General features: G+C 39.3%; 1 protein-coding gene across 3 annotated transcripts in view; it reads right to left on the reverse strand.

Moving 5' to 3' along the window:
- The window catches only part of MRS2 (magnesium transporter MRS2), a 45,412-nt gene extending 18,741 nt beyond the window's left edge, over nt 1–26,671 (reverse strand). For 2 of the 3 annotated variants that reach the window (XR_013373813.1, XM_077886205.1), the window contains exons 1-9: nt 26,377–26,671; nt 24,423–24,496; nt 22,355–22,391; nt 21,013–21,125; nt 10,485–10,658; nt 8,695–8,825; nt 8,131–8,247; nt 6,285–6,437; nt 5,916–6,033 (exon numbers count right to left, since the gene is read on the reverse strand). Coding sequence is in view for 2 of the 3 variants with exons in the window: in XM_077886205.1 (XP_077742331.1) it covers nt 5,916–6,033; nt 6,285–6,437; nt 8,131–8,247; nt 8,695–8,825; nt 10,485–10,658; nt 21,013–21,125; nt 22,355–22,391; nt 24,423–24,496; nt 26,377–26,566 (1,107 nt within the window). In the remaining variant the exon portion in view is untranslated. Of the gene's footprint in view, nt 1–3,806; nt 3,849–5,915; nt 6,034–6,284; nt 6,438–8,130; nt 8,248–8,694; nt 8,826–10,484; nt 10,659–21,012; nt 21,126–22,354; nt 22,392–24,422; nt 24,497–26,376 lie in introns of those variants that run through there. The other variant, XM_077886206.1, reaches the window with a different exon arrangement.
- Between the last annotated feature and the right edge of the window lie 745 nt (nt 26,672–27,416).

The following is a 27,416-nucleotide window of genomic DNA, read 5'->3' on the forward strand; positions in this document are numbered from 1 at the left end:
GAAGGGAAACAAAAGCAAAACTAAACTATTGGGACTACATCAAAATAAAAAGCTTCTGCACAGCACAGGAAACAATCAGCAAAACTAAAAGGCAGCCTATAGATTGGGAGAGGATATTTGCAAATGATATACTTGATAAAAGAGCTAGTATCCAAAATATATGAAGAACTAAAATAACACCCAAAACCCCAATAATCTAATTAGAAAATAAGACTGGAACAGACATTTCTACAATGAAGATACCCAGATGGCTAACAGGTTCATGAAAAGATGCTCATCATCACCTATCATCAGTGAAATGCAAATCAAAACTATAATTAGGTATCATTTCATACTGATCAAAATGGCTAAAACCAACAGCACAAGAAACAACAGGTATTGTTGAGGATGCGGAGAAAAAGGAACCCTCCTGCACTGTTGGTGGGAACGCAATCTGGTGTGGCCACCGTGGAAAACAGTTCGGAGGTTCCTCAAAAAGGTAAAAATAGAGCAGCCTGGGTGGCTCAGCAGTTTAGCGCTGCCTTCAGCCCAGGGCGTGATCCTGGAGACCCGGGATCGAGTCCCACATCAGGCTCCCTGCATGGAGCCTGCTTCTCCCTTTGTCTGTGTTCTGCCTCTCTTTCTCTGTCTCTCATGAATAAACAAATAAAATATTAAAAAAAAAAAAAAAAAAAGGTAAAAATAGAACCACCTTATCATCAAGCACTCTTCTGGGTACCTACCCAGAGAATACAAACACAGTAATTCAAAAGGGATATATGCACCCCTGTGTTTATATTTACAGCAGCATTATGTATAATAGCCAAGATGCGGAAACAACCCAAGTGTCCATTGATGAATGAATTAAAAAACGGTGTGTGTGTGTAAATACACAAAATACAACGGAATATTACTCATCCATAAAAAAGAATGAAAATCTTGCCACTTGCCAAGACATGGATGTTAGCCAGGGTATTATGCTAAGTGAAACAGAGAAAGACAAATACCATATGATTTCACTCATAAATGGAATTTTTAAAAAATTTTATTTATTTATTCATGAGAGAAACAGAGAGAGGCAGAGACACAGGCAGAGGGAGAAGCAGGCTCCATGCAGGGAGCCTGATGTGGGACTGGATCCTGGAACTCCAGGATCACACCCTGAGCCAAAGGCAGACGCTCAACTGCTGAGCCACCCAGGTGTCCCGATAAATGGCATTTAAGAAAGAAAACAAGCAAATGGAAAAAAGAGGAGACAAACCAAGAAACATACTCTTAACTACACAGAATATGCCCTAATGGTTACCAGAGGAGAGGTGGATGGGGTGTGGGGGAAATAGGTGGGGAATAAGGAGGACATCAAGTGGTGGATGGAAGTGTTGAATCACTATATTGTAGACCTGAAACTAATAGAACACTGTAATTACTGGAATTAAAATAAAAACTTAAAAAAGAAAATCACCATTTGGTAACTATCACAGTAATATTTGATACAGGCATGAATTAATTTTGGATCAACTGAGGCATGTGAAAACTAGAAGGTGAAAATTTAATGAATAACAGGATTTTTTACACAGTCTCAAAGTATCTTCCTACAAGATGCTTTGTTCCACAGAGAAACAGAGTAACTTTATAGGAGAGAAAGTTGGCAGACAGTACCTTAACCTAATGATCAAAGTTGTTTTCACCAGTGAGAGGAAAGACAAACGTCACATGCCTCCTGATGGGACTCAACAAAAGAACATACGGACATAAGGCATAGGCAGAACCTATTAAAAGGATATGAAGAGGGTAGCCCAGGTGGTCAGCAGTTTAGCGCCGCCTTCGGCCCAGGGCCTGATCCTGGAGACCTGGGATCAGGTCCCGCATTGGGCTCCCTGCATGGAGCCCGTTTCTCCCTCTGCCTGTGTCTCTGCCCCTCCCCCCCCCCAGTCTCTCATGAATAAGGTCCACAGACCCTTCAGCACTGTTTCAATGTCAGCTTCCCGATTTTGACATCTGCACTGCGGTTAGGTATAAGAATGTCCATGTTTTTAAGAAGCATATACTGAAATCTTTAGAGGTAAAGGGGCATCACATCTGTTGCTTACTCTCACGTGGTTTTAGGAAAAAAAGGCTGTAGATAAATATAGAAGGAGAGAGGGAATGTGATACAATGTTGGTGTTTAAAGAATTTGCTCCAAGCCTCTATGGCCATTCTTTTGACTATTCTTAGAACAGCCTGAAAATATCTTAAAAAGTAAAAACTGGGACGCCTGGGTAGCATAGTGGTTGAGCATCTGCCTTTGGCTCAGATTATGATCTCGGGATCCTGGGATCCTGAGATCCAGTCCCACATCAGACTCCCCACAGGGAGCCTGCTTCTCCCTCTGCCTATGTCTCTCATTCTATATCTCTCATGAATAAATAAAAATCTAAAAAAAAAAGAAAAAAAAAGTTTTTCCTATCCTAGGCTGACCATTGCCAATACTAACCCTGTCTACAGAGAAGCAGAGACTTTGACATCTGTGGATTTAATAAACATGCCTGAGCTCCTTTTCAGGTAACCTAGACATGTAATTTGTAACTGATGAAACCCTGACTGGAATCTTGTTCTAAGGGAGCCAACCACCCCATACTGAGCACACAGCTGACCACTGACCATGAACCACTTACATCTCATTATAACTGGGTTGCTCTACACCTAGGACTGCATATTCCGCCAGTATCAGAGAGGAATTTCTAAAAGTCCTTTTTAAAAAGAAATACGCATTTAGTGAGAAAATATTTAGGTATAAAATGAAAAAAAAAAAAAGTTAGCCTGTAGAAAGTACATACAAGGGGATTCCTGGGTGGCTCAGTGGTTCTGCGCCTGCCTTTGGCCCGGGGCGTGATCCTGGAGTCCGGGATCGAGTCCTGCGTCGGGCTCCTGGCATGGAGCCTGCTTCTCCCTCTACCTGTGTCTCTGCCCCCGATCCCCCTATCATGAATGAGTAAATAAAATCTTTAAAAAAAAAAAAAAAGTACATACAAAAATATGATTCCTAACAAAAATGATCTAAGAGAATGACAGGAACTTGTATAAAGGGGTTCTGTAGCCACACGGTACAGAATCTACAAAGGTCTTTAGAAGTTATCTTCGGAGAATTTCCAGGGTTGGTCTACATGGCACAAAATTTTTGGTTACTTCTGAACTTAATAATTTACATTTAGGCTTAACAGCCTCCTAACAGATGCCCAGCACACTTAAAATAAATCCAAACCCTTATTAGGCTCTACAAATTCATCTCCCACTTGTCTGCCCTCTGCCCTTGTTTCCTACCTCTCCTCCTGACTCACTCTCCTACTTCCCCCAGCCTTGCTGCTTCTTGAACAAGCACAGTCCATTCCCATTCACTCCAGTAATTATGTGTGTATTCCCTTGGCTTAGAACACTTTCCCCCCAGACCTTCCCACTTCCTAGTGTCATCTCCTCAGAAAGACATTCCTTAACCACCCTATCTCTAAAATGCTCTTAATCTCACCTCCTGTGAACATTCTCTGTTTTTTCACTGTGCTTTTTCTTCATGGCACTTGCCACCTAACATATTGTAAGTATGTTTGCTCTCTACAATCACATAACCTCCACGAGGGCAGGGACTCACTGCTATTTCCCCAGGGCTGAAAGCAGTGCACAGTATATAGCAGAAACACACACAAAAAACTGTTTATAAGATAAATGAATGCACTGCATTTATTTTTCTTTTACGTATATCATAAAGAGCATTAAAATGACTAACACCGTCAAGATTCTCCTTGGAAGCAGCACACAAGTTGAGATGTGAGAGGTAAGCAGAAGCTATCCAGGCAGAGGAGGTGGGAGCTTAGGGGGCTGTCAGGAGGAAGCATACCTGTGAAGAAATACTGATGCAACACCTATAGCAAGAGCAAGACAGCTGACTTCAGCATGGAGATGTCGGCACACATGCCAGGAAAAGCCCTTCAGGCCAAGGAGTCTGGATCTTTAAGGGCATCAAAAACCACTGAATATTTAACAGAAGAGTGACCATCAAGATCAGCTTCTTTTACAGATCACTTTTCAGAAGTGAAGAGTGATCCTAATAAGAGACAACATGGGTTCAAGTAGGATGACAGCCAAAGAGACAGAGAACAGATCTTTTAGATTAATGAGGACACAATCGACAGATGAATACATAAAGAAGATGTGGTATGTGTGTGTACACACACACACACACACACACATACACACACACACAATGGAATATTCCTCAGCCAACAAAAAGATATCTTGCCATTTGCAACAACATGGATGGAACTAGAGGGGGTATTATGCTTAGTGAAGTCAGTCAGAGAAAGACAAATACTGTATGATCTCATATGTGGAATTTCAGAAACAAAGCAGGATCATAGGGGAAGGGAGGGAAAAATAAAATAAGACAAAATCAGAGAGGGAGACGAAGCATAAGAGACTTAACTCTAGGAAACAAACTAAGGGTAGCTGGAGGGATGGGGTAACTGGGTGATGGGCATGAAGGAGGGTGCGTGATATGATGAGCACTGGGTATTCTATGCAACTGATGATCATTGACCTCTACCTCTGAAACTAGTAATACACTATGTTAATTAATTTAAATAAAATTAAGGAAAAAGATTAATAAGGACACAGAGCCAGAGTGTGTTGAATACATATTATTTTCTTTTTTTTAAGATTTTATTTATTTATTCATGAGAGACAGAGAGAGAGAGAGAGAGAGAGAGAGGCAGAGACATAGGCAGAGGGAGAAGCAGGCTCCATGCAGGGAGCCCGATGTGGTACTTGATCCCGGGTCTCCAGGATCATACCCTGGGCTGAAGGCAGAGCTAAACCACTGAGCCACCTGGGCTGCCCTTTTTTCTAGAAATTCTATAGTAAAATATTTTCTGAAAAACCAGGCTTTGGTGACATTAAGAACTCTGGCAGCTTATATTATATTAAAGTGAAAAAGCAGCAAAATGTAGAGTGTAAGTCTTGGGCTCAGATCACAACTGTGATTTTATAGCACTGTGCCCCTGAGTAAATCACTTCAGTTTCCTGAGCCTATTTTCTCATCTATAAAGTAGGGATAACACATCCATCTCAGAGCTCTGTTCTCACTGAACCAAATAAAGGAAGTAAACTACCAATGCCTGGCACATGAGAATTAGAAAAAAGAGTTCTTCATTAGCATGGCCTCACAGTGAAATTCTGCTTACCACCACCTCATTGCATGATTCTGCATAAGCACCATCTCATGGTGTGATCCTGCATTATCAGTGCCTTTTGGTGCCATTCTGCCCGAGCATGCCTCAAAGTCCAATCCTGCATCACCACAGCCACACAGTATGATCCTGCAAGACCACTGCTTCACAGTGTAATACTGTCTTGTCAAACTTTCCCACGCATGGCCTCATTTTTTGAGAAATGTGAGTCAACCACAGCTACAGTTCTATTTATGTTACAACAGGGTCTAAAAATACTGCTTGAATTTTGAGTAAATTAGAGTATACATTTTAATTCACTAAGGGTGTATACAGGTTAAAACTCCTTTTAAAATCCATTTTTTAGAAGATTTTATTTTTAAATAATCTCTATTCTCAACATGGGGCTCAGACCCACAATCCCAAGATCAAGAGTTGCATGCTCTACTGACTGAGCCAGCCAGGTGCCTCTTAAAATCCATTTTAAAAAAATGATCTTTGGGATCCCTGGGTGGCTCAGCAGTTTAGCACTTGCCTTAGGCCCAGGGCTTGATCCTGGAGACCTGGGATCAAGTCCCGCGTCAGGCTCCCGGCATGGAGCCTGCTTCTCCCTCTGCCTGTCTCTCTCTCTCTCTCTCTCTCTATCATGAACAAATAAATAAATCTTAAAAAAAAAAGATTAAAAAAATGATCTTCAAAACAAAAAAATAATCCCTAGATTATTGAAATAATAGTCTCACCTCTTCAAGGGAAGATTCCAAATTCATTCCAAAAGCAACTCCCATTAGTCCAAAGAGAGAAAGAGAGAAGGTTCCCATGGTCAACTGTAGATTCAATCTCATCATCACGTTACGGTGGCTAGAGAGGAGAACATCTACTCAGATCAGAAGGGCCCACTAACTGTACACAACAAATTCACCAAATAATCTATTAAAGACCCCAAAGATTAAATCTACACCTTTAAAAAAGGACATACTTCCATGTTGCATTTACAGGTGATAATGATGGTATAACTCCTTCCAAAATGAGAGTTCCTTCAAAGTTTTTATCACTTTAGAATTATTTTAAAATAATATATTTACTGATTGTTCAATAGAATGCTTTCTTACCTGTCCAGATTGATGAATATAATGCTTTGTGAATCATCAATCAGTACCCTGAGTTCCCGTGTTGCATTGGAAAGATCGTCAGCTAATCGGTAATAGTTTTCCAAGAGCAATTCCATCTCTTCTGCATGGTCAATTCCAGCACTGCTCTTTTCACTTCAATTAAAGAGTTAATATAATTAACATACTCCCAATGCATCATCATACATTTAGTACGAAAAGCTTTCTGAATCTGTTTATAGTATTCAACTACTAATGAAAAAAGTGGCCTGTCTTTTCTATCATTGTGATTGAGGCCAATCAGTGCGTGGCTTTGTCAAGTGATCCTCAACACTAAAAAGAGTAAGTTGAGGGTACAGGCTAGTTGGGTTTACTGTATTCAGTAGCCCCAAGTAAAGGGATTCTCATGCACAGGTGCATGAGTTTACAGTTTACAGTAAAACCCAGATTGGTAAATGCTGGTGAATGAGGGCAAATTGGTGAAAATAAGATAAAATAAAACTAAAAACAAACAAAGAGCATTTCCTTTCCAAGGTAGGAACATAATGTCATTTTCATATATGAAAAAAAAATGTACCTGAATGATCTCAAAAGTCACTTTGAGTCCCTTATTCCCACTACCACCCTACCACGGAGAGTAAGTAGTACTCTGTGAAAGACACTTATTATCATAAAGTATATTAGACACAGATTGGCCTAATAGGCAAAGTAAACAAGAGTTACAAGTGTGTTCAAGTTTCTACTACTAGAGGTGCCTGGGTGGCTCACCATTTGAGTGTTGCCTTTGGCTCAGGATGTGATCCCGGAGTTCCAGGATCAAGTCCCAAAGTGGGCTCCCTGCAAGGAGCCTGCTTCTCCCTCTGCCTATGTCTCTGCCTCCCTCTGGGTCTCTTATGAATAAACAGATAAACCTTTAAAAAAAGTTTCTACTACTATATCTATCAGCTATATAATAGTTTAAATTTTTTTAAAAGATTTTTATTTATTGACTCATGAGAGACACAAAGAGAAGGCAGAGACATAGGCAGAGAGAAGCAGGCTCCTCGCAGGGAGCCCGATGTGGGACTTGATCCCGGAACTCTGGGATCACACCCTGAGCTGAAGGCAGCACTCAACTGCTGAGCCACCCAGATGTCCCTATAATAGTCCTTTAATCTTAATTTTTCCTTATCAGAATAGAATCTAAATAATGAATATCCCAAAATGCTTAAAAAAATATGTACAGATTGTGAAAGCTATATACATTACAATGGTGTCTCCATTAATTTCTAACACTGTCTACAAAGAACAAAAATGAAATATTTTGAATACTTAAAAAATATTTAACTTGAGTTAAATATCGAGTGCACATAAGAGTAAACGACTTCTAATTCCGTAAGAGAGAAAAGTTTTAGAAGATAAGCATTTTTACATTAGACCAAAGTTACAGAATATATGCCAGTGTCTTACCTTCCTTCACTCCCCACCCCTGTCCCCACATGAGTATCCTTCCCTCTCTTCCACTGTGTTCCCTAGGTTAAGTTATTCAGGTAGATGTCGTGACACTGTGGTGGTCAGTTCCTTGAAGATAAAGGTAATGGAGTGTTTATATTCATCACAGTGTTTATATTCATCACAGCCCAGCACAGTGGGTGTATACAGCTGTGTATAAAGTAAACAATATATCCTCATTAAACTGAATTGGAGGCCATACATATGCAGAAATAGTAAAACAACTGGAGATAAAAAGTGCCTGTATTTTCTAGTCTGGAGAAAATATTGCATTCTCCAAGAAAAACCATCTTGAAGAAGACAGAAGACTGATCCTAACCAAACAGGCAACATAGCATGATGACATAATAATACTTACAAGACTTGGGGGTCAGTCCACTTTGTTAGGCAGAGCTCTTCCAGCAAATCTTTTTCATCCAAGATCTCCAAAACAGACTCTTTGAAAATTTTAATATCGGTTTCTAACTCTGACAGACTATAAGAGTAATTGTATAGAAATGATCAATAACAAACTTATAAACATATTTCCCTATAAGAAAAATACCTTTTTAAAATACCTTATCAAGTAAATCCACCTATATGTTCATGGTAAACACGGACTTATAAAAAAAATTGTTCATGTGCATAGTAAATATCAAAATCAATTCCCATACCAAAAATAAAGACCCTGATAGAGCATTTCATGCATAATAGCTTTTCAATAAACATTAGTCTATGTGCCCACCGAGGCTACTTTCCTACTTTGAAGGCACAAAGAGAAAGTCATTACCATTAGTAAGACTAATTGGTATTTTTAAAACAGGGAATAATCATATTTATTTTGTATCTGAGTTAATGCTATGCATTAAGCTGTTAGAACAGCTAAAAGAGAAGTCTAAGATGTTTGTGTCTACCTCCCAAGTTGGTGAACATCCAGAGTTACCTCTTGCCATTCTGTAGTAGGATGTGGAGTTTGCTTCTGTCCACAGAAGAATGTCTGGGATCCACTAAGGCTTCCAGTGTCTCAAGGATCAGGGGCTGCAGAATGCTGAGTTTCCCCTGAAGAGAGCTGATCTAGATAACAACATGACCTTTCATAAGAATCAAAACAGTCTTTTTTAGAATATTCAGGATCAGTGGATCCTCTGATGAAACACAGAAGTCTGTAATAACTAAGAAGGCTGGTAATGTTTCAGAACATGGTCATTGCTGGAATGCCTACTTCAGATGATTAAAAAACTGGATCTACCAACCAGGTTAAAAGATAACCTTGCATAATGTTGCCAGGCTTGCATTTGGTTGACAGGGCATTAACTCTCATAAGAGTTTGCCTCACATACATTTATTATGAAAAGAATGCAAGATTGATTAATTAAAATAAAACCTGCCATTCCATGGTTAAAATATATACTTCACATTTGGTAAATAATACCTATGTTCTTTGTAAACAGAATATAGTTCAAAATTTCTATATATAAAAAAACCTCTTCTGAAAACCAAAATATAACTTGGGACTTTAAGAAATAAATCGGCATCAAGTCAAAAGTATACTTATTATTCAAAAAAAAGAAAGTATACTTGTTATTCAAGTAAATTCAGGCATGGTAGACATTCAGCAGGAAAACACTGATACAGCTATACCAGTTGTTAGAATACTGAAATATTTCCATACCTGTTGGTGAATAGCCTAAGAGAATGAAGCAGTGATTAATCAAATAATGGCATCAATTCCAATATGTACTGTTTGTCTCAGCATGAGCCCAAGAGCTTATTCGGCCTATGCAGACTGTCACTGACCACTGGTTGCACCTTCTCTTCTTTCCCTCCCCTGTATTTTTCCCTTTAGTAACTGTGCTCCAAGTAGTCCCCATCTACTTGGCTGGTACTAGCGGGTGCTCCTGCTTCATGAAACCGAGTGAACCGAATGAAGCCAATTCCTACTCCCTCGGTACAGCAGGGCAGACAGAAGAGAAGGGTCCCAGGTTCACTCCATCCTCACCCACTTTACCGGCTTTGCCCACTCTGGTCAGTATGCTCCTAGAACTAACTGTTGTATTCAGGTGGTTCCTGCACAGTACTATCCTGACTACTAGGGAGAAGAAAGATAATGACCAATTTGCGGGGGCCAGGATGACAGTGACCACTGTCATTCAGGGCCTGACAGGGTCCTCAGATACCCAGTAATTATCAACACAATGAGGGAATCACAAGAATTATACACAGTTCCTATGTCCAAGTAGGTCTCAAACAGTGGCATCATCTAGCTGTCTCAAAGGATTATATACACATATTAAAGAGTAATGTGGAAAGTATTAGAATGACTTGAGCTATAATGTTTATGTGTGTGCAGTTTTACAATATGCAATTTAGTTACAGAATAAGATGGAATACATTTGAAACTTTCTTGATATGTTCTATCATATTCAGGAAGTATTCTGAATTATCACTCCTAAAATACTTACCAAAATTGTACAAAGGACAGCCAATTTAAAACATGCTTAACTGAACATTATGGCTCTCAAAGAGACTCTATAAACTCTACCTAGAGATCTCAGATCTATTTGATTAGACCATAGAGCTTATGCATGTACTTTCTCCACACAGGACCTTTAGAGATGTTTTTGTTTGGAGGTAGGGTGTGGTTAGGGAAGGTGCCATTGATACCAACTTATCTTCCTTCTCAGGAGCATTTTAAAACAACAAATTCAAGAAGCTAAATAAAAATAGGCTTACCCAGTATTGTAGGAGTGCTTCAATAGCCCTGAACTCAAAAGGTAAAGGGTATGTGACAAGTTGTCCTTCTCCAGCCAACTGTGAAGGGAGTTCCCGGAACAGCCACTGCTCTAAATTTAAATTACGATAATCTAGTATCAGAAGACACTCTGGAGTTATCACAGCTTTCAAATACTGTAAGAAATTAAAAAAAAAATTATATATACATACACACATACACATGCACATGCAAGTTGTGGAGCTATAGGAAAATAATATTTATAAAATAGAGTTTAATACGGTTTTAATTTTGGGTTAAGCCTCAACTAAATCCTAATTAAAAAAAATTGTATATATACATACACAATATATACTTTTTTAAAGAAACGAAGTCTAAAATATATGTACTTCTAATGCACTCTCAACAGAACTAGAATAAAACTACATATTAAGAATTCCAGGGTAATCAGGAGACCAACAGGGAACAATAAAAAAAACAAGGTAAGGTTTTCTTAGTTACATATTTGGTAGACTTTTGGAAAAGACTGTTTAGTCATGATTACTTTGGCTGAAATGGGAAAGCTGTCTTTTTAAAATGTCACCAAAACATATTAAGCTAACTTCAAACTATAAAGCTAAAACACAGCCTCAGTGCTCTAATTTAGAACACCAAGAAATTAAAAATTTATTCTGAAGACTGACGTCTTTTTTTTTTTTTTAAAGAGTTCTTTTTTTTTTTTTTAATTTTTATTTATTTATGATAGTCACAGAGAGAGAGAGAGAGAGGCAGAGACATAGGCAGAGGGAGAAGCAGGCTCCATGCACCGGGAGCCCGATGTGGGATTCGATCCCGGGTCTCCAGGATCACGCCCTGGGCCAAAGGCAGGCGCCAAACCGCTGCACCACCCAGGGATCCCAAGACTGACGTCCTTTAAGTTAGGAAAGTAGCTTGTGGCCACTGTATTAGTGATATAAATATTAGAGATTTTTCACATTTTCCCCCAACATATTATGAAGACTTTTATACAGAAAAATTGAAAAACTATGCAATGAATACCTATATATATATCATTTAGATTGTACAATTAACATTCTGCTAAATTTACATTATCAGACACTTCTCTCTTCATGAGAGATAATTTTTGTAAAAATGATCAGGGGCAAGAAAAAATTATTTTAATTCCAGTACACTTAACAGTATTCTATCAACTTTGGTGTACAACAGAGTGGTTCAGCAATTCTATACATTACTCCGTGCTCATCGTGATAAGTATACTCTTCATTCCTTTCACCTGTTTCCCCCATCCCCCACCCACCTCCCCTTTAGTGAACACCTGTTTGTTCTCTAGAGTTAAGAATCTTGTTCTTATTGTCTATTTCTTAAATTCCACATAAGTGAAAAATCATACGGTATTTGTCTTTCTGATTTATTTCACTTAGTATTATACTTTCTAGCTCTGTCCATGTTGTTGCAAATGGCAAGATTTCATGTATTTTTTTTACGGCTAACATTCATTCCATTGTGTGTGTGTATACAGCACACTTTAACGACTCATCTATTGGTGAACACCTGGGTTGCTTCTATAATTTAGCTATTGTAAAAAAAAAAATGCTGTAATAAACAGAGGGCTGCATAGATCTTTTCAAATTAGTGTTTACATTCTCTTTGGGTAAATATTCAGTAGTGTGATTACTGGATCATAGGATAGTTCTATTTTTAATTTTTTTTAAAGATTTTATTTCTTTATTAATGAGAGACATAGAGAGAGAGGCAGAGACACGGGCAGAGGGAGAAGCAGGCTCCATGCAGGGAGCCCGATGTGGGACTCGATACTGGGTCTCCAGGATCACACCCCGGGCCGAAGGCTGCGCCAAACCGCTGAGCCGCCGGGGCTGCCCTATTTTTAATTTTTTCAGGAACCTCCATACTGTTCTCCACAGCAGCTGCACTGTTTACAGTCCCATCAACAGTGCACTAAGGTTCCTTTTTCTCCACATCCTCACCAACACCTGTTGTTTCCTGTGTTACTGGTTTTACCATTTTGATCAATGTGAGGTGATACCTCATTGTAGTTCTGATTTGCATTTCCCTGATGACAGGTGATGATGAGCATCTTTTCATGTGTCTGTTGGTCATCTAGATGTCTTCTTTAGAGAAATGTCCATGTCTTCTGCTTATTTTGTAATTGGATTTGGGGTTTTTTTTGGCATTGAGCTGTGTTAAGTTCTTTATATATTTTGGAGACTCTTTATGGGATATGTCATTTGCACATATCTTCTCTCATTCTGTAGGTTGTCTTCTAGTTTTGTTTTGTTTTTTCCTGTACAGAATCTTTTCATTTTGATGTAGTCCCAATACTTTATTTTGCTTTTGTTTCCCTTGTCTCAGGGGACATACCTAGGAAAATGTTGCTACAGCCTGTGTCAGACACATTACTGCCTGTGCGGTCTTCTAGGATGCTTATGGTTCCAGATCTCACATTTAGGTCCTTAATCCATTTTAAGATTCTATTTATTTATTTATTTTTTAAAGATTTATTTATTCATGAGACACACAAAGAGAGGCAGAGACACAGGCAGAGGGAGAAGGAGACTCCTCGCAGGAAGTCCGATGCAGGACTCAATCCCGGATCCCAGTATTACTCTTTAAGCTGAAAGCAGACATTCAACCACTGAGCCACCCAGGCGTCCTGTTTTTTTTTTTTTTTAAGATTTTATTTATTCATTCATGAGAGACACAGAGAGAGAGGCAGAGATCATAGACTTGATCCCAGGACCGTGGAATCACAACCTGAGCCAAAGGCAGACATTCAACCCTTGAGCCACCTAGGCATCCCTTAAGCTTACTTTTGTGTATGGTATAAGAAGGTGGTCCAGTTTCATTCTTTTGGATGAGGCTAAATGGTTTTCCATAGCCGTTTGTTGCAGAAACTGCCATTTTTCCCCACTGCATATTCTTGCCTCCTTGTTGAAGATTAATTGACCATATAATCATGGGTGTTTCTGGGTTTTCTATTCTATTCCTGATCTATGTGTCTACTTTTGTACCAATTCTATACTGTTGTGATTACTGTAGCTATGTAATATATCTTGATATCTGGGAATGTGAGGCCTCCAGCTTTTCTTTTTAAAGACTGCTTTAACTATTTGGGGTCTTTTGTGGTTCCACAGAAATTTTAGGATTATTTGTTCTACTTCTGTGAAAAATGCTGACCCTCTCTACCTGACTTTACACCAAATCTCACCACCCCACGTGCTGGTGGAACAGGCTCAGTCACACTTGCCTCAGTCCAAGCACAGCACCACCCCTCGCCCCTCAGAAGACCAGCCCAAACCCCTGCTTATACCCACATCTCCTGATTCAGGAGTTTTGCAAGGCCTGGGTTCCCATAGGAGTAGCAACAGTTCTCATTTCACAAGACGACCAGAGCTCACCTAGTTAAAATGTGCCACATTTAGACCAGGGACCAAATGTTGTCCACAACAGACAAAGAAAGCCTCTACAGACAACTGGCCTGAAGGATAAAGTGGCCAGGACACAATAGCAGAGCTCTCCCAGCACATATTGGAGATACTCCCAGAAGTGCCAGGCCCTGGAACATGGGGACACTATGCTACAGGGAACTACAGAACCTTTTTTTTTTAATAAGGCCATTATTATTTTAAAGAATAGGAGACACAGCTGACTTTCCTAACACACAGAAATAGGCACAGAGACTTAGACAAAATGAGAAGATAGAGGAATTTATCCTAAATGAAAGGACAAGGACACAGCCAGAGATCTTAGCAAAACAGATATAGATAACATGCCTGATGGAGAATTTAAAACAATGATCAGAAGGATACTCACTGAACTTGAGAAGAGTAGAGAACATCAATGAGATCCTTAATGAGATGAGGAATAATAAAGAGATAAAGGGATCAATAAATGAAATGAGAAACATTTCACTTGACAGAATAAATAGCAGACTGGAAGAAGCAAATGAATTACTGACCTAGAAGACACAGTAATATAATCAAGCTGAATAAAAGAGAGGAAAAAGAATTATGCAATAGAAGAGACTTAGGAACTCAGTGACTCCATCAAACTTAATAATATTCATATTGTAGAAGTCCCAGGAGAGAGAGAAAAGGGGGTAGACAATTTAGTTGAAGAAATAATAGCTGAAAACTTCCCTAATTCGGGAAGGAAACAGATATTCAGATTCAGGAGGCACAGAGAATACCAAACAAAATCAACAAAGGCATATCCACACCACTGTAATTAAAATGACAAAATACAGTGATAAAAAGTATAAAATGCAGAAGACAAAGATGATGGTTACATATGGAAACCTCATGAAGCTATCAGATTTTTCAGCAGAAACTTTCCAAGACAAAGTGGCGGCATAATATATTCAAAATGCTGGATGGGAAAAACCTACAGCCCAAAATACTTTATCCAACAAGGCTATAATTCAGAAGAGTAAGTCAAAGTTTCCCAGAGAAACAAAACTATAGGAGTTCATGACAACTAAACTAGGCCTGCAAGAAATATTAAAGGGGAATCTTTGAGTGCAAAGGAAAGACCAAAAAGGACAATATGAAGTTCAGAAACACAAAAGCACTAAAAATGAGTATTTTTGTAAAAAAAAATAAACATCAGTCAAGAACTCACAAAATGCAAGGATGTAAAATAAGACATCATATACCTAAAACATGGCAAGGAGAAGAGTAAAGAATGGTTCCAAAATTAAATGAACATCAAGTTAATAAAGACAGTAATATGTAGATGTTAAAAATGAACGTAATGATGACTGCAAATCAAAACCAATTATAGATATGTAAAAAATAAAGGACTCCAAGTACATCACTAAAGAAACCCAGCAAACCATGAAAGACAAGAAAGAATCAGAAAAAATCTTGAGAAACAACCGTAAAACAAGTAATAAAGTGGCATACATACATTTCTACCAATAATTATTTTTAATGTAAGTGGACTAAACACCCCAATCAAAAGACACAGGATATCAGAGTGGCTAAAAAAACAAGACCAATCTATCTGCTTACAGGAGACTCATTTTATTTTATTTTTTTAAAAAGATTTATTTATTCATTCATGAGAGACAGAGAGAGAAAGAGAGAGGCAGAGACACAGGCAGAGGGAGAAGCAGGCTCCGGGACTTGCCGGGAGCCCGACGCGGGACTCGATCCCGGGACTCCAGGATCACACACTGGGCCAAAGGCAGGCGCCAAACCACTGAGCCACCCAGGGATCCCCCAGGAGACTCATTTTAGACCCAGACACCTGCAGATTAAAAGTGAAGGGATGGAAAAGTATTTATTGTGCACATGGAAGTAAAAAGAAAGTCAGAGTAGCAATACTTTAATCGGAAAAAATAGATTTAAAAAAAATAGATTTTAAAACAAAGACTATAACATGAGACAAAGAAGAACACTATATAATCATAAAAAGGACAATCCAACAAGAAGATATAACAATTATAAACATGCACCCAATATGGGAGCACCCAAATACTTCCTTTATGCTTGTTACTATTGATTACATAATACAGTAGGGGACAACACCCCACTTATATCAATGGACAGATAATCCAAACAGAAAATCAACAAAGAAACAGTAAATCTAAATGACACATTGGACCAGATCGATCTAACAGATATATACAGAACATTCTATCCTAAAACAACAAAATACACATTCAAGTGTACATGGAACATTCTCCAGAATAGATATTTTAGGCAACAAAACAAGCCTCAACAAATTAAAAAAGACTGAGGTTATACTATGCATCTTCATTGACCACAATGCTATGAAACTAGAAATCAACCACAAGAAAAAAGCTGGAAAGAACATAAATTTATGAAGTTTAAATAATATGCTACTAAAACAATGAATGGGTCAAACAGGAAATAAAAGAATAAAAAGGTACACAGAAACAAAAGAAAATGAAAACACAATGGTTCAAAAACCTTTGGGATACAGCAAAAGTAGTCTGGAAGTATATAGCAGTACAGGCCTATCTCAAGGAGCAAACAAACAAACAAACAAAAAACAAAAAAACCTCAAACCATCTAATCTTATACTTAAGGAAGCTAGAAAAAGAGTAACAAAGCTGAAAGCCAGCAGGAAAAAGGAAATAATAAAGATTAAAACAGAAATAAATGATACAGAAACTAAAGAAACAATAGATCAATGAAACCCAGAACTATTTTTGGGAGGGATGGAGGAGGGGAACAATAAAATGAACACCTAGCCACACTTATCAAGAAAAAAGAACTCAAATAAATAAAATCACAAATGAGAGAGGAGAAATAATAACCAACACCACAAAAATACAAACTGTAAGAGTATTATAAAAAACTATCAACAAATTGGACAATCTTGAAGAAATGTGTAAGTTCCTAGAAACAATCTACCCAAAGTGAAACAGAAAATTTGAACAGATTGATTAGCAGCAACGAAATTAAATCAGTAATCAAAAAACTCCAAATATTCAAAAATCTGAAATCTGATGGCTTCACAGGCAGATTCTACCATTTAAAGAAAAATTATTATCCATACCTCTCAAACTATTCCAAAAAACTCAACAAAAAAAATTCCAAATTCATTTCATGAGGCACTATCACTCTGACAAAACCAGATAGTTATCAAAGAAAGAACATAACCATAGCCCAGTATCTCTGATGAACACAGATTCAAAAATCCTCAACAAAATACTAGCAAACCAAATCCAACAATACATTAGAAATACATTAAAGAATCATTTGCCACAATCAAGTGGGATTTACTCCTGGGATGTTAAGGGTGGTTCAATATTCACAAATCAGTCAATGTGATACATCACATCCATAAAAGAAAGGATAAAAAGCACATGATCTTTTTAATAGATGCAGAAAAAGCATTCAACAAAGTACATTCGTGATAAAAAACCCTCCACAAAGTAAGATTAGAGGGAACATACCTCAACATAAAAAGGCCATATATGAAAAACAGCAAACACCATACTCAAAAAACTAAGCATTTCCCCTAAGATCAGGAACAAGACAAGGATGTCTACTCCCACCACTTTTAATCAATACAGTAGTGGGAAGTACTGGCCATAGCAATCAGACAACAAAAAGGAATACAAGCAGCCAAACTGGTAAGGAAGAAGTAAAATTTTCACTATTTGCAGATGACACGATACTAAATATAGAAAAAACCTTAAAGATTCCACCAAAAAACTACTAGAGTTGATACACAAATTCAACAGTCACACAATACAAAAATCAATGTATAGAAATATCTTGTATTTCTATACACCAATGATTAAGCAGCAGCAAGAGAAAATAAGAAAACAATCCCATTAACAACTGCATCGAAAACCATACGATACCTAGGAATAAACCTACCCAAAGAAGTAAAACATCTGTACTCTGAAAACTATAGAACACCTATGAAAGAAACTGAAGACATGAAGAGAGACATTTCAAGCTCATGGGTTGGAAGAACAAATATTGTTAAAATGTCTATACTACTCAAAGGAATCTACAGATTTAATGCAATCCCTATCAAAATACCAACTGCATTTTTCACAGAACCAAAACAAATAATCCTAAAGTCTGTATGGAATCACAATCACAATTCCACAATCATGGAATGGTAGAATAGCCAAAGCAATCTAGAAAAAGAAAAGCAAAGCTGGGGGCATCACAATTCTGGACTTCAAGCTATATTACAAAGCTATAGTCATCAAGACAGTATGGTACTGGCACAAAAACAGACACACTGATCGATGGAAAGGAACAGAAAACCCAGAAATGGGCCCACAACCATATGGTCAACTAATCTTGACAAAGCAGGAAAGAACATCCAATGGAAAAAAGACGGTCTCTTCAACAAATGGTTTGGGACAACTGGATGGCCTCATCCAAAAGAATGAGACTGGACCACTTTCTTACACCATACACAGAAATAAAAGGGTTAGCATCCAAAATATATAAAGAACTGATATAACACCCCCAAAATAATCCAATTAAAAGTGGGGAGATGACATGAACAGACATTTCTCCAAAGAACAAATCCAGATGGCCAAAAGACACATGAAAAGATACTCCTTATCACTTATTATCAGAGAAATGTGAATTAAAATTGAGTTACCACCTCATATCTCACAGAATGGCTAAAATCAACAACAACAACAACACACACACACACACACACACACACACACAGATGCTGGTGAGGATGTAGAGAAAAAGGAAGCCTTTTGCCCTGTTGGTGGGAATGCAAACCAGTGCAGCCACTGTGGAGAACAGTATGGAGATTCCTCAAAAATTTAAAAATAGAACCACTCTATTATCCAGTTATTGCACTACTGGATATTTACCCAAAGAATACCAAAATATTCATGTTTGGAATACCAAAACATGAAGGGATACATGTTCCCCTATGTTTACAGCAGCATTATTTACATAGTCAAGATATGAAGCTCAAATACTCATTGATCGATGAATAGATGAAGAAGATGTGGTATACATGTACCATGGAATATTATTCAGCCACAAAAAAGAATGAAATCTTGCCATTTGCAAAGATATGAAGCTAGAGAGTATAATGCTAAGTGAAATAAGTCAGAGAAAGACAAATACCATATGATTTTACTTATAAATGAAATTTAAGAAAGAAAACAAAGGAGCAAAGTTAGAAAAAAAAAAAAAGGCAAAAAAGGAGACAAACCAAGAAACAGACTCTTAAGTATAGAGAACTGATAGTTACCAGAGGGGAGGTGGATGGAAGACAGGGGATATAGGTGATAGGGATTAAGGAGAGCACTCGTTATGATGAGTACTGCTGATTAAAATAAAAACTTTAAAGAAAATGCAGTCAGTATTTTGATAGGGATTGCATTAAATCTGTAGATTGCTTTGGGTGGTATAGACATTTTAACAATATTTTCCTCGTCCTTAAGCACAGAATATCTTTCCACTTCTTTGCATCATCTTTAATTTCTTTCTTCAGTGTTTTATAGTTTTCAGAGTACATGTCTTACACCTCCTTGGTTTTAAGTTTACTCCTAGGTATGTTACTTTTGACACAAATGTAAACGGACTGTTTCCTTAATTTCTCTTTCTGCTGCTTATTAGTATATAGAAACTCAACTGATTTCAGGGTACGTGGGTGACTCAGTGGGTTAGGCATCTGCCTTTGGCTCAGGTTGTGATCTCAGGTCCAGAGATCGAGCCTCATAATGGGTTCCTTGCTCAGACAGAAGTCTGCTTCTCCCTCTCTCTCTCTGCCCACCCACCCTCCCTTGCTCTCTCCCTCTCTCAAGTCAATAAAATCTTTAAAAAAAAGAAAGGAAGAGGGATCACTGGGTGGCGCAGCGGTTTAGCGCCTGCCTTTGGCCCAGGGCGCGATCCTGGAGACCCAGGATTGAATCCCACGTCGGGCTCCCGGTGCATGGAGCCTGCTTCTCCATCTGCCTGTGTCTCTGCCTCTCTCTCTCTCTCTCTCTCTGTGACTATCATAAATAAATAAAAATTAAAAAAAAAAAAAGAAAGGAAGAAATGTAATTGATTTCTGTACATTGCACCCTGTGACTTACTGAATTCATTTATCAGTTCTAGTAGCTTTTTGGCGGACAAAGAGATAACTTTTTTGAAGGGTGCTACCTACCAATAAAAGTGAAATATTTTCTGAAGACTGCTTCTATTTTTAGTTACTTAAAAATTCTAGTTAAATGGAAACCTGCCATCAAAGACTTTTTAAAGAAAGGTCTGAGGTGCCTGGGTGGCTTAGTTGGTTAAGCATCTGCCTGCCTTCAGCTCAGGTCATCATCTCAGAATCCTGGGATGGAGCCCTGCATCAGGCTCCCTGCTTCTCCCTCTGCCTCTTCTCTCCGCCACCATGCTTGCACTCTATCAAATAAATAAAATCTTAAAAAAAAAAAAAAAAAAACCCAAGAAAGTAGGTTTAATGTCTACCATAGAGCCCATACCATTGAGAACCATGTCACATCTATTTCTGAATCCTAGACTTTAGCTCACCAAAATTATGTATATTCAAATTTATTCCAAATCACTAAGTCAAGTCAAATTTAGTGTACTCTCAGTAAGCAGAGGAAGATGCAATTTATTTTAGGAAGCTTTCTGTTAAAAATTTAAGATTACAAACTTTAAGGGATATTCATGGTCTATTTGGAGAACCAGAATATGTTTTTGGTAGCTAAGGTTATACTATAATGAAATGTAACTATATACAACTGAAAATGTCTATTATAAACCAAGATTCTTTCTCTTATTTCAGAAACGAGAGACTAAATTCAAGCAGCAAGAATACAGACTGCAATCATAACTTTTCCAACATAAAACATCTGCTGAACATATGTACAGAATCCTGGAAGAAGAGTTATACTCACAATGATACGTTACACTATAAAGCATCCTGTGTTACACAGACCCATTTCATTATAAAACTGCTTTTAATTATGTATTTATCAAGATGACTAGCAAGTAACTTCTGTAAGATGCCAGTAAGAAATGTAGATGACATAAAACCCTTTACCTCCATTCTCATGATAATTCTATTGTTTCTAGTTGTGATGCTCATCACATGCTGAAACCTCAAATCTCTGGCTTGAAGACCTAATTCTTGATATAGGTCAGTTTTCTTCTTTTCTATAAAAGAAACATTTTTAACAAAAAGAGTGGGCCAACCTAATAAATGAAAGAGTTCATATTTTTCTACCAGAGCACTCCTCCCACCAACATCGACATTTTCTACTACCAGAAACAAGTCAAAATAAGTCTTTTTATTAGCCATTTTTACCTCAAACACACAAGCTGATTTTGGTCAAACTCTAATAGTTCTTTCTTCATTTTATCCATACTTCATAAAATTTCTTTGTATTCAGAAGTCCCTTGGGACTAGCATAAAACCACAGCCTCACCTGACTTAATATATCTATGTCAAGCTCTAGAGACGGGTTATTATTTTAAAATACAAACTATACAGAACTACATTTCCTAGGTTTTCTGCTTTCAGGATTTTAAATCTGAACAGATAACATAAATTTTCTTGGTTCTTGGACTAATAATACAAAATGAATAATTAAAGTCAGTTTTCTCACTAAATTCTCCCACCTGAAAACTAAACTTATTATCTAAGAGAAAGTATAATGAAGCAGCTCAAGAAATGGTTATAGTGGCATCTGTACTTGTAGTGTCAAATCACACCTGTGACAGAGCACTAAGTAGGATAGTCACCTGAAGGAGGTAACAGGCAAAAAAAAAACCCACCCAAAATATCCCATCAGGATCTCAGGCAATAGCAAGTATAGGATCATGGGGCTAGAAGCACAGGGGAGATCCTTATGAAGCCTACATCTGGGGTCAGACAGTAAAGAGAGGCTTAGTTTCATTTTAAACAGTAACTGTCCATAAGAATGATCATCAGCAGATCGCCATCCAGTGCTCTGACCCTGTCTTCTGTCCCCCCCCCCACCACAATATCAGTAGTACTATGTAAGTCAGCCTTAAATGTGGAACAAGAGATGCATATGTGGACTAGGGCGTGGAAAGGGAGACTAAAGAAAAACAAAATGTGCTCCAGCTGCATACCAGTCTCTGCTTTCAAAATATTCCTTTTACATCCGTTAGAAAGTCTCTAAAACCAATTCTGGGAGAACATGCACAGTCCAGGTATCACCAGTTCCAATTAGGACCGATGGACAAATGCTGAAAATAGATCTGTTTCAATACACCCCTCCACACAAAGAATATTCTACTCAAAACACTACAATTTATTGATTTCCATCAGCTTCACTCATTTACTGGTGGGGGGGGTTTGGGGGGGGTGGGGAGTGATAAGGGAGGAGGGAAGTGATAAGAAAATGAAAGACACTTACCAAAAGAAGTAACATTTCCCTCTTTGTCAAATTTTGTCTAAAGAGAGATAATAAAAACAAAATATTATTTTCTCCCAAATGAGTATGCTCTTTATAGATAGTATTATACTACACGGTATTATGCTATCTCCCAAAAATAGATATGCATAGATAAACAAAAACTGTTTTTTAAGGTAAAATTCAGTTATGAGTTAAGGGTTGAAAGAATTCCTTTTTCCTCTGCTAGGACAGATGGGACCTTTAACTTTGTTTTGGTTCCCCTGGAAATCTGATAAGGGAGTATCAGTGCCATTGCTTATGGTAAAAATGCCCAATGCCTGGTCAATTGCATAGGATCAGGAAGACTATGGACGAATTATAGATAACCTGGCAGGAAGCCACTCCCCTGCTTTTCCTTGCATGGGGTGGCTCTTGTAACTGGCCGTGTTTCTTGCATGGGGATTTTTCTGAAGATTATTTATTTATTCATGAAAGACACACAGGCAAATACAGACTAGCTTTCCTCAAATTTCTTTCACAAATACACCTTCTGCAGAAAATTTGAAATAAAGCAAAATAAAACTAATCATGTGAACTAAGAAATTTCAGAGAAAACCATGCAAATATTTTACATGTCCTTCCAGACTTTTCCTAACCATTAATGTCACACTTTTTTGCAGTCTTTCTTCCATTTTCAACTTAATATTTTTGCATTTCAATATTTATCTTCACCATTTTTTCTTTACTGAGATATTTTCTGATAAAAAACATACAAACTTATTTTCTTAAATGTTTATCTTGTAAAGTAACATCATCTAGAGTGAGCTGATTAGGAAGCTCTCAAACAGTATCAACTACTTTTCTTGAGTATTTTGGGTGCTCAATGATTTTACCTGCAAAGAATCTTCTTTCAATATTTAATATCTGACTTTAATCTTCATCAAACTGGCCAAATGTTTAAAAACACTGAATAACATGATAACTTTGACATATAATTCTGGAGATTATCTTGTTAGTATAGTTTGTAAAGAAAAGTTCTTATGTTAATAAGCCTAAATAATGATGATGGCTAACATATTGAATACTTACATGTGTGGGCATTTTATACAGCTGTGAGTTAATTCAAACCAAAAACAATTCTATAAGGTAGGTACTATTCGCAGTTTATAAATGAGAAACTAAGGCATAAAGATGTTATCATGCCTGGTCCAAGTCCACCGGTTAATAGTAAGAGGCAGAGCTGAGATCTGAATTTAGGAATGATAATTCAAAACAAGCACATTACTTTTTTTAACACAACTTTTCGAAAAAAATAAAGCCCTACAAAAAAGTTACAAGAATATCCAATTCCCATGTAACTTTCACCTCGAGTAATCTTTTGCTAACATTTTGCCCTAATGGCCTAATTTTTCTCTTTCTAGATATGTGGGTGTAATACACATTATTTTGTTCATTTTTCCCTTGAATCAGTTCAGAGAAAATTACAGAGATCATGAACCTTCAGAGCATACACTCTTAAATATACACTTTGCTCCCTTCAAAATGTTTCTGTATATATTATGTGGCACAGCACAGGTTCAAGCCACTGTGTAATAGTCCTCAAGGACTTCTAATCAGATTCACAAATCTTGAGTAGGAAGTGAATGATGATTTGAACAACCAGTTCCAGGATTAAAAGGAGACATCCAGTGGGGCACATGGGTGGCTCAGTGGTTTACTGTCTGCCTTCCACTCAGGTAGTGATCCCCTGGTCTTGGGATCGAGTCCTGCATTGGGCTCCCGATGGGGAATCTGCTTCTCCCTTTACCTTTGTCTCTCATAAATAAATAAATAAAATCTTAAAAAAAAAAAAAAAAAAAAAAGGGAGACTTCCACAGTCAATAGCAAAGTTTTAAGGGTGCTGTTAAGTAAATCTAGCTGGCACTCAGGTCACTAGCTAAGCAAAACACAAAGACGAGATGACTTACAAGTATAGTGATTCACTGTGAAACAAAAATAAGTATTATCTTGGCCGACTAGTCCAACCCAGTTAACTTAGTAAGTACAGAAGTACATTCTCTAAGTTATCAAATATACCTCACATACTCACCACAGTAAACACTGGGGCTACACTGGCTAAAGTAGCTTGAGAGACATCAGAAGTTCTAAACCGATGCATTTCACCTGAGGAATAAATTAGAGAATTTTCTGTGATAATACAATAGGTACTGACATATGGTTATGATATAACTCTCATACTATGTGGTCTTTAGATTCTTACTTTTTAAAGAATTTTTCCTGGAGGGAAATGAAGAAACACTCTTACTTGCTAAAGTTAACACCTGTAGGGGATTATGTTAGATTTGGTAGGGAATGATTTTTGAAAGTAATGGCTCAGGTGAGGAACTAGAGTAATTTATGGATTCCAACCACCTCTGTTCTGATTATTACTGCTACCTCAAAATCAAATCTACAAATGAGTTAACAGCATTCTGAAATTAAAAAAAAAAATGCCCATCATTTTTGCATAATTCAAAAAGGCTCTTTACAAAAATTATATTGGTAGATTTATTTTAGAAAACATAGATCCTGGATACCAGTTTCAGCATTCCAATCCTGGGGTCCCAGGATTCAGTCCCATATCGGGCTCCCTGCTTCTCTCTCTGCCTCTCTCTCTCTGTGTCTCTCATGAATAAATAAATCTAAAAAAAAAAAAAAAAAAAAGACTGAGTTGAACTGAGCTCTGGAGTGTAACCTTGTAAATTTAATGACAAAGGACACCATTTAAAATACTAAACATAAAAGGAATGGGCAGAAGGTGTAAAAATATTCCCATTTTATGCTCCCAAAGTAATCAGGCTGACTGTAGAACGTGCAGATACATTCTCATTTCTGATCTTACTTTTTCCCCATTATAGACATTTAGTGACTCATGTAATTTGAGTCTGAGGTCTCATGTAATTACTCATGTAATTTGAGTCTTAGCATCTGAGGTTTGTTTCCCTTTTATAAAAGACAAACTATCAGGGTCAGACAAACAAGAGGTAAAAGAGCTATAAAGCAGCATTTGCCAATCAGCCACAAATTAGATAAAATGTTTCTACTGAGATCCTGAATCTCAAGGTCTTTCCCAAAACAGCAGATGGGCTGAAACGGGCGCCACCACTTATTTGGTGAAAACATAACCCCGATTCCTCCTCCTCCCCTCTACCCTGACCCCTGTGGCTTTGACACCGCAGTGGACGGCAGAGCTTTCTCAGGAGCAACTGTCGCTACGAGCCTCCTTTACAGGAGCGTCCCCATCCCTTCTGTGAACAACTGGGGAAGTGCACCAATGTCCTTAAGGGAAGAGGACTAAGAGAATACGTCGAGAAGGGAGGGAGGAACTCTCGTTTAAAACAACACCCTTCGGGGATCCCTGGGTGGCGCAGCGGTTTAGCGCCTGCCTTTGGCCCAGGGCGCAATCCTGGAGACCCGGGATCGAATCCCACATCAGGCTCCCGGTGCATGGAGCCTGCTTCTCCCTCTGCCTGTGTCTTTGCCTCTCTCTCTCTCTCTCTGTGACGATCATAAGTAAATAAAAACAAACAAAAAAAAAACACCCTTCGGGGATCCCTGGGTGGCTCAGCGGTTTGGCGCCCGCCTTTGGCCCAGGGCGTGATCCTGGAGACCCGGGATCGAATCCCACGTCGGGCTCCCTGCATGCAGCCTGCTTCTCCTCCTCCTGTCTCTGCCTCTCTCTCTATCCTAGGTAAGTAAATAAATAAATCTTAAAAAAAAAATAAAATAAATAAGACAAAACCCTTCCCACTAGAGCACTCCGGCGGGGTAGGTGCGACGGGGGCGGTGGAGACCCCGAGGTCACGGCGCACCTGCGGGTCCGCCTAGCGGGGATGGGCCCGGGGACGCGCGAGGGGCTGGGGGCCCAGGGTCAGGGGTCAGGGGTCAGGGCTCCGCTCGGCCGGCGGATCTCCGCGGCCAGGACTCCCGGGTCAGGCGGTCGGGTCAGGGCCTGGGTCGCCGCAAGCCTGGCGCGGGCCGGGCCGGGCCGGGGCGCGCAGTACCTGCCACGCGGGGCCGCTGGGGCTCGCAGAGCGGCGCAGCCCGGGTCCCCCCGAGGAGCAGGGCCGCGGGGCCGCAGGCGGACCCGGGACGCGCCCCGGGGGTCAGGCCCAGGGCCGGAGCACACAGCGTGCGGCGAGGCAGCCCCGCGGCGCTGGGCAGGAGCCGGCTGAGGCTCCGCAGGCATTCCATGGCGCTGGAGCGAGGAGAGGGCAGCGACACCCCAACCCTTCATGCCGGTCGGTGGCGGGTCAGCCGGCACCGACGCGGCCCAGCGCCGGCGCTTAGGGCCCGAGCGCTGTGTACTGAGCATGCGCGGGACGCGCCTGCGCCTCCGCTCCCGCGCATGCTCGGAAGGTGGCCCTGGGCGCGCGCCTGGCGTCCCGTAGCCAATCGGAGTTCGCGTCTCGTACCTGGACGGTGCGGAGGGCGGCTGGGGGCGGGGCTGGGGGCGGGGCTGGGGGCGGGGCTGGGGGCGGGGCTGGGGGCGGGGCTGGGGGCGGGGCTGGGGGCGGGGCCGGGGCGGGGCGCGCTCTCCTGCGCCGCGCGAGCTGCCCAACCTGGACCCCACCCTGGCGCGGAGGCTGGCGCCCTTGGAGAGGTCAGCTCCGCCTGAAGGTCACTGACTAGGAATCTGAAGAGTTGTGGAGGCGTGCCCGGCCTGTGTATAACGCATCGCAGTTTCTGGAGCATTTTCGTGCATTTGATAAAATGCACAATTTGGAAGTGAGGAAGTTCTGCCCATTTCTTACTCAATTTGTCTTTGAATTTACTGTAGTACAAATAAATAACCGTCCTAATGGAATGATGTACCAAGCCTTTGCGAGTGAAGACATACTCTGATTTAATCAACTGTAAGGTAGTGTCAGTGTCAAGGAACCATTATTGTACCACCGGGAAAGAAAACATGCTGACCTAATTGTTTCAAGACTCATCCCAATTTTAGTCTTTAAAATACGAAAAAAAAAAGGTGGGTTTTAATAGTGATTAAATATAGTAGTATGCGTATTTTATCTATTTTTATTTTTTAAAAAGATTTTAT

Source organism: Canis aureus, chromosome 37 (assembly GCF_053574225.1).
Source record: "Canis aureus isolate CA01 chromosome 37, VMU_Caureus_v.1.0, whole genome shotgun sequence".
In the NCBI taxonomy this organism is placed as follows: Eukaryota; Metazoa; Chordata; class Mammalia; order Carnivora; family Canidae; genus Canis; species Canis aureus.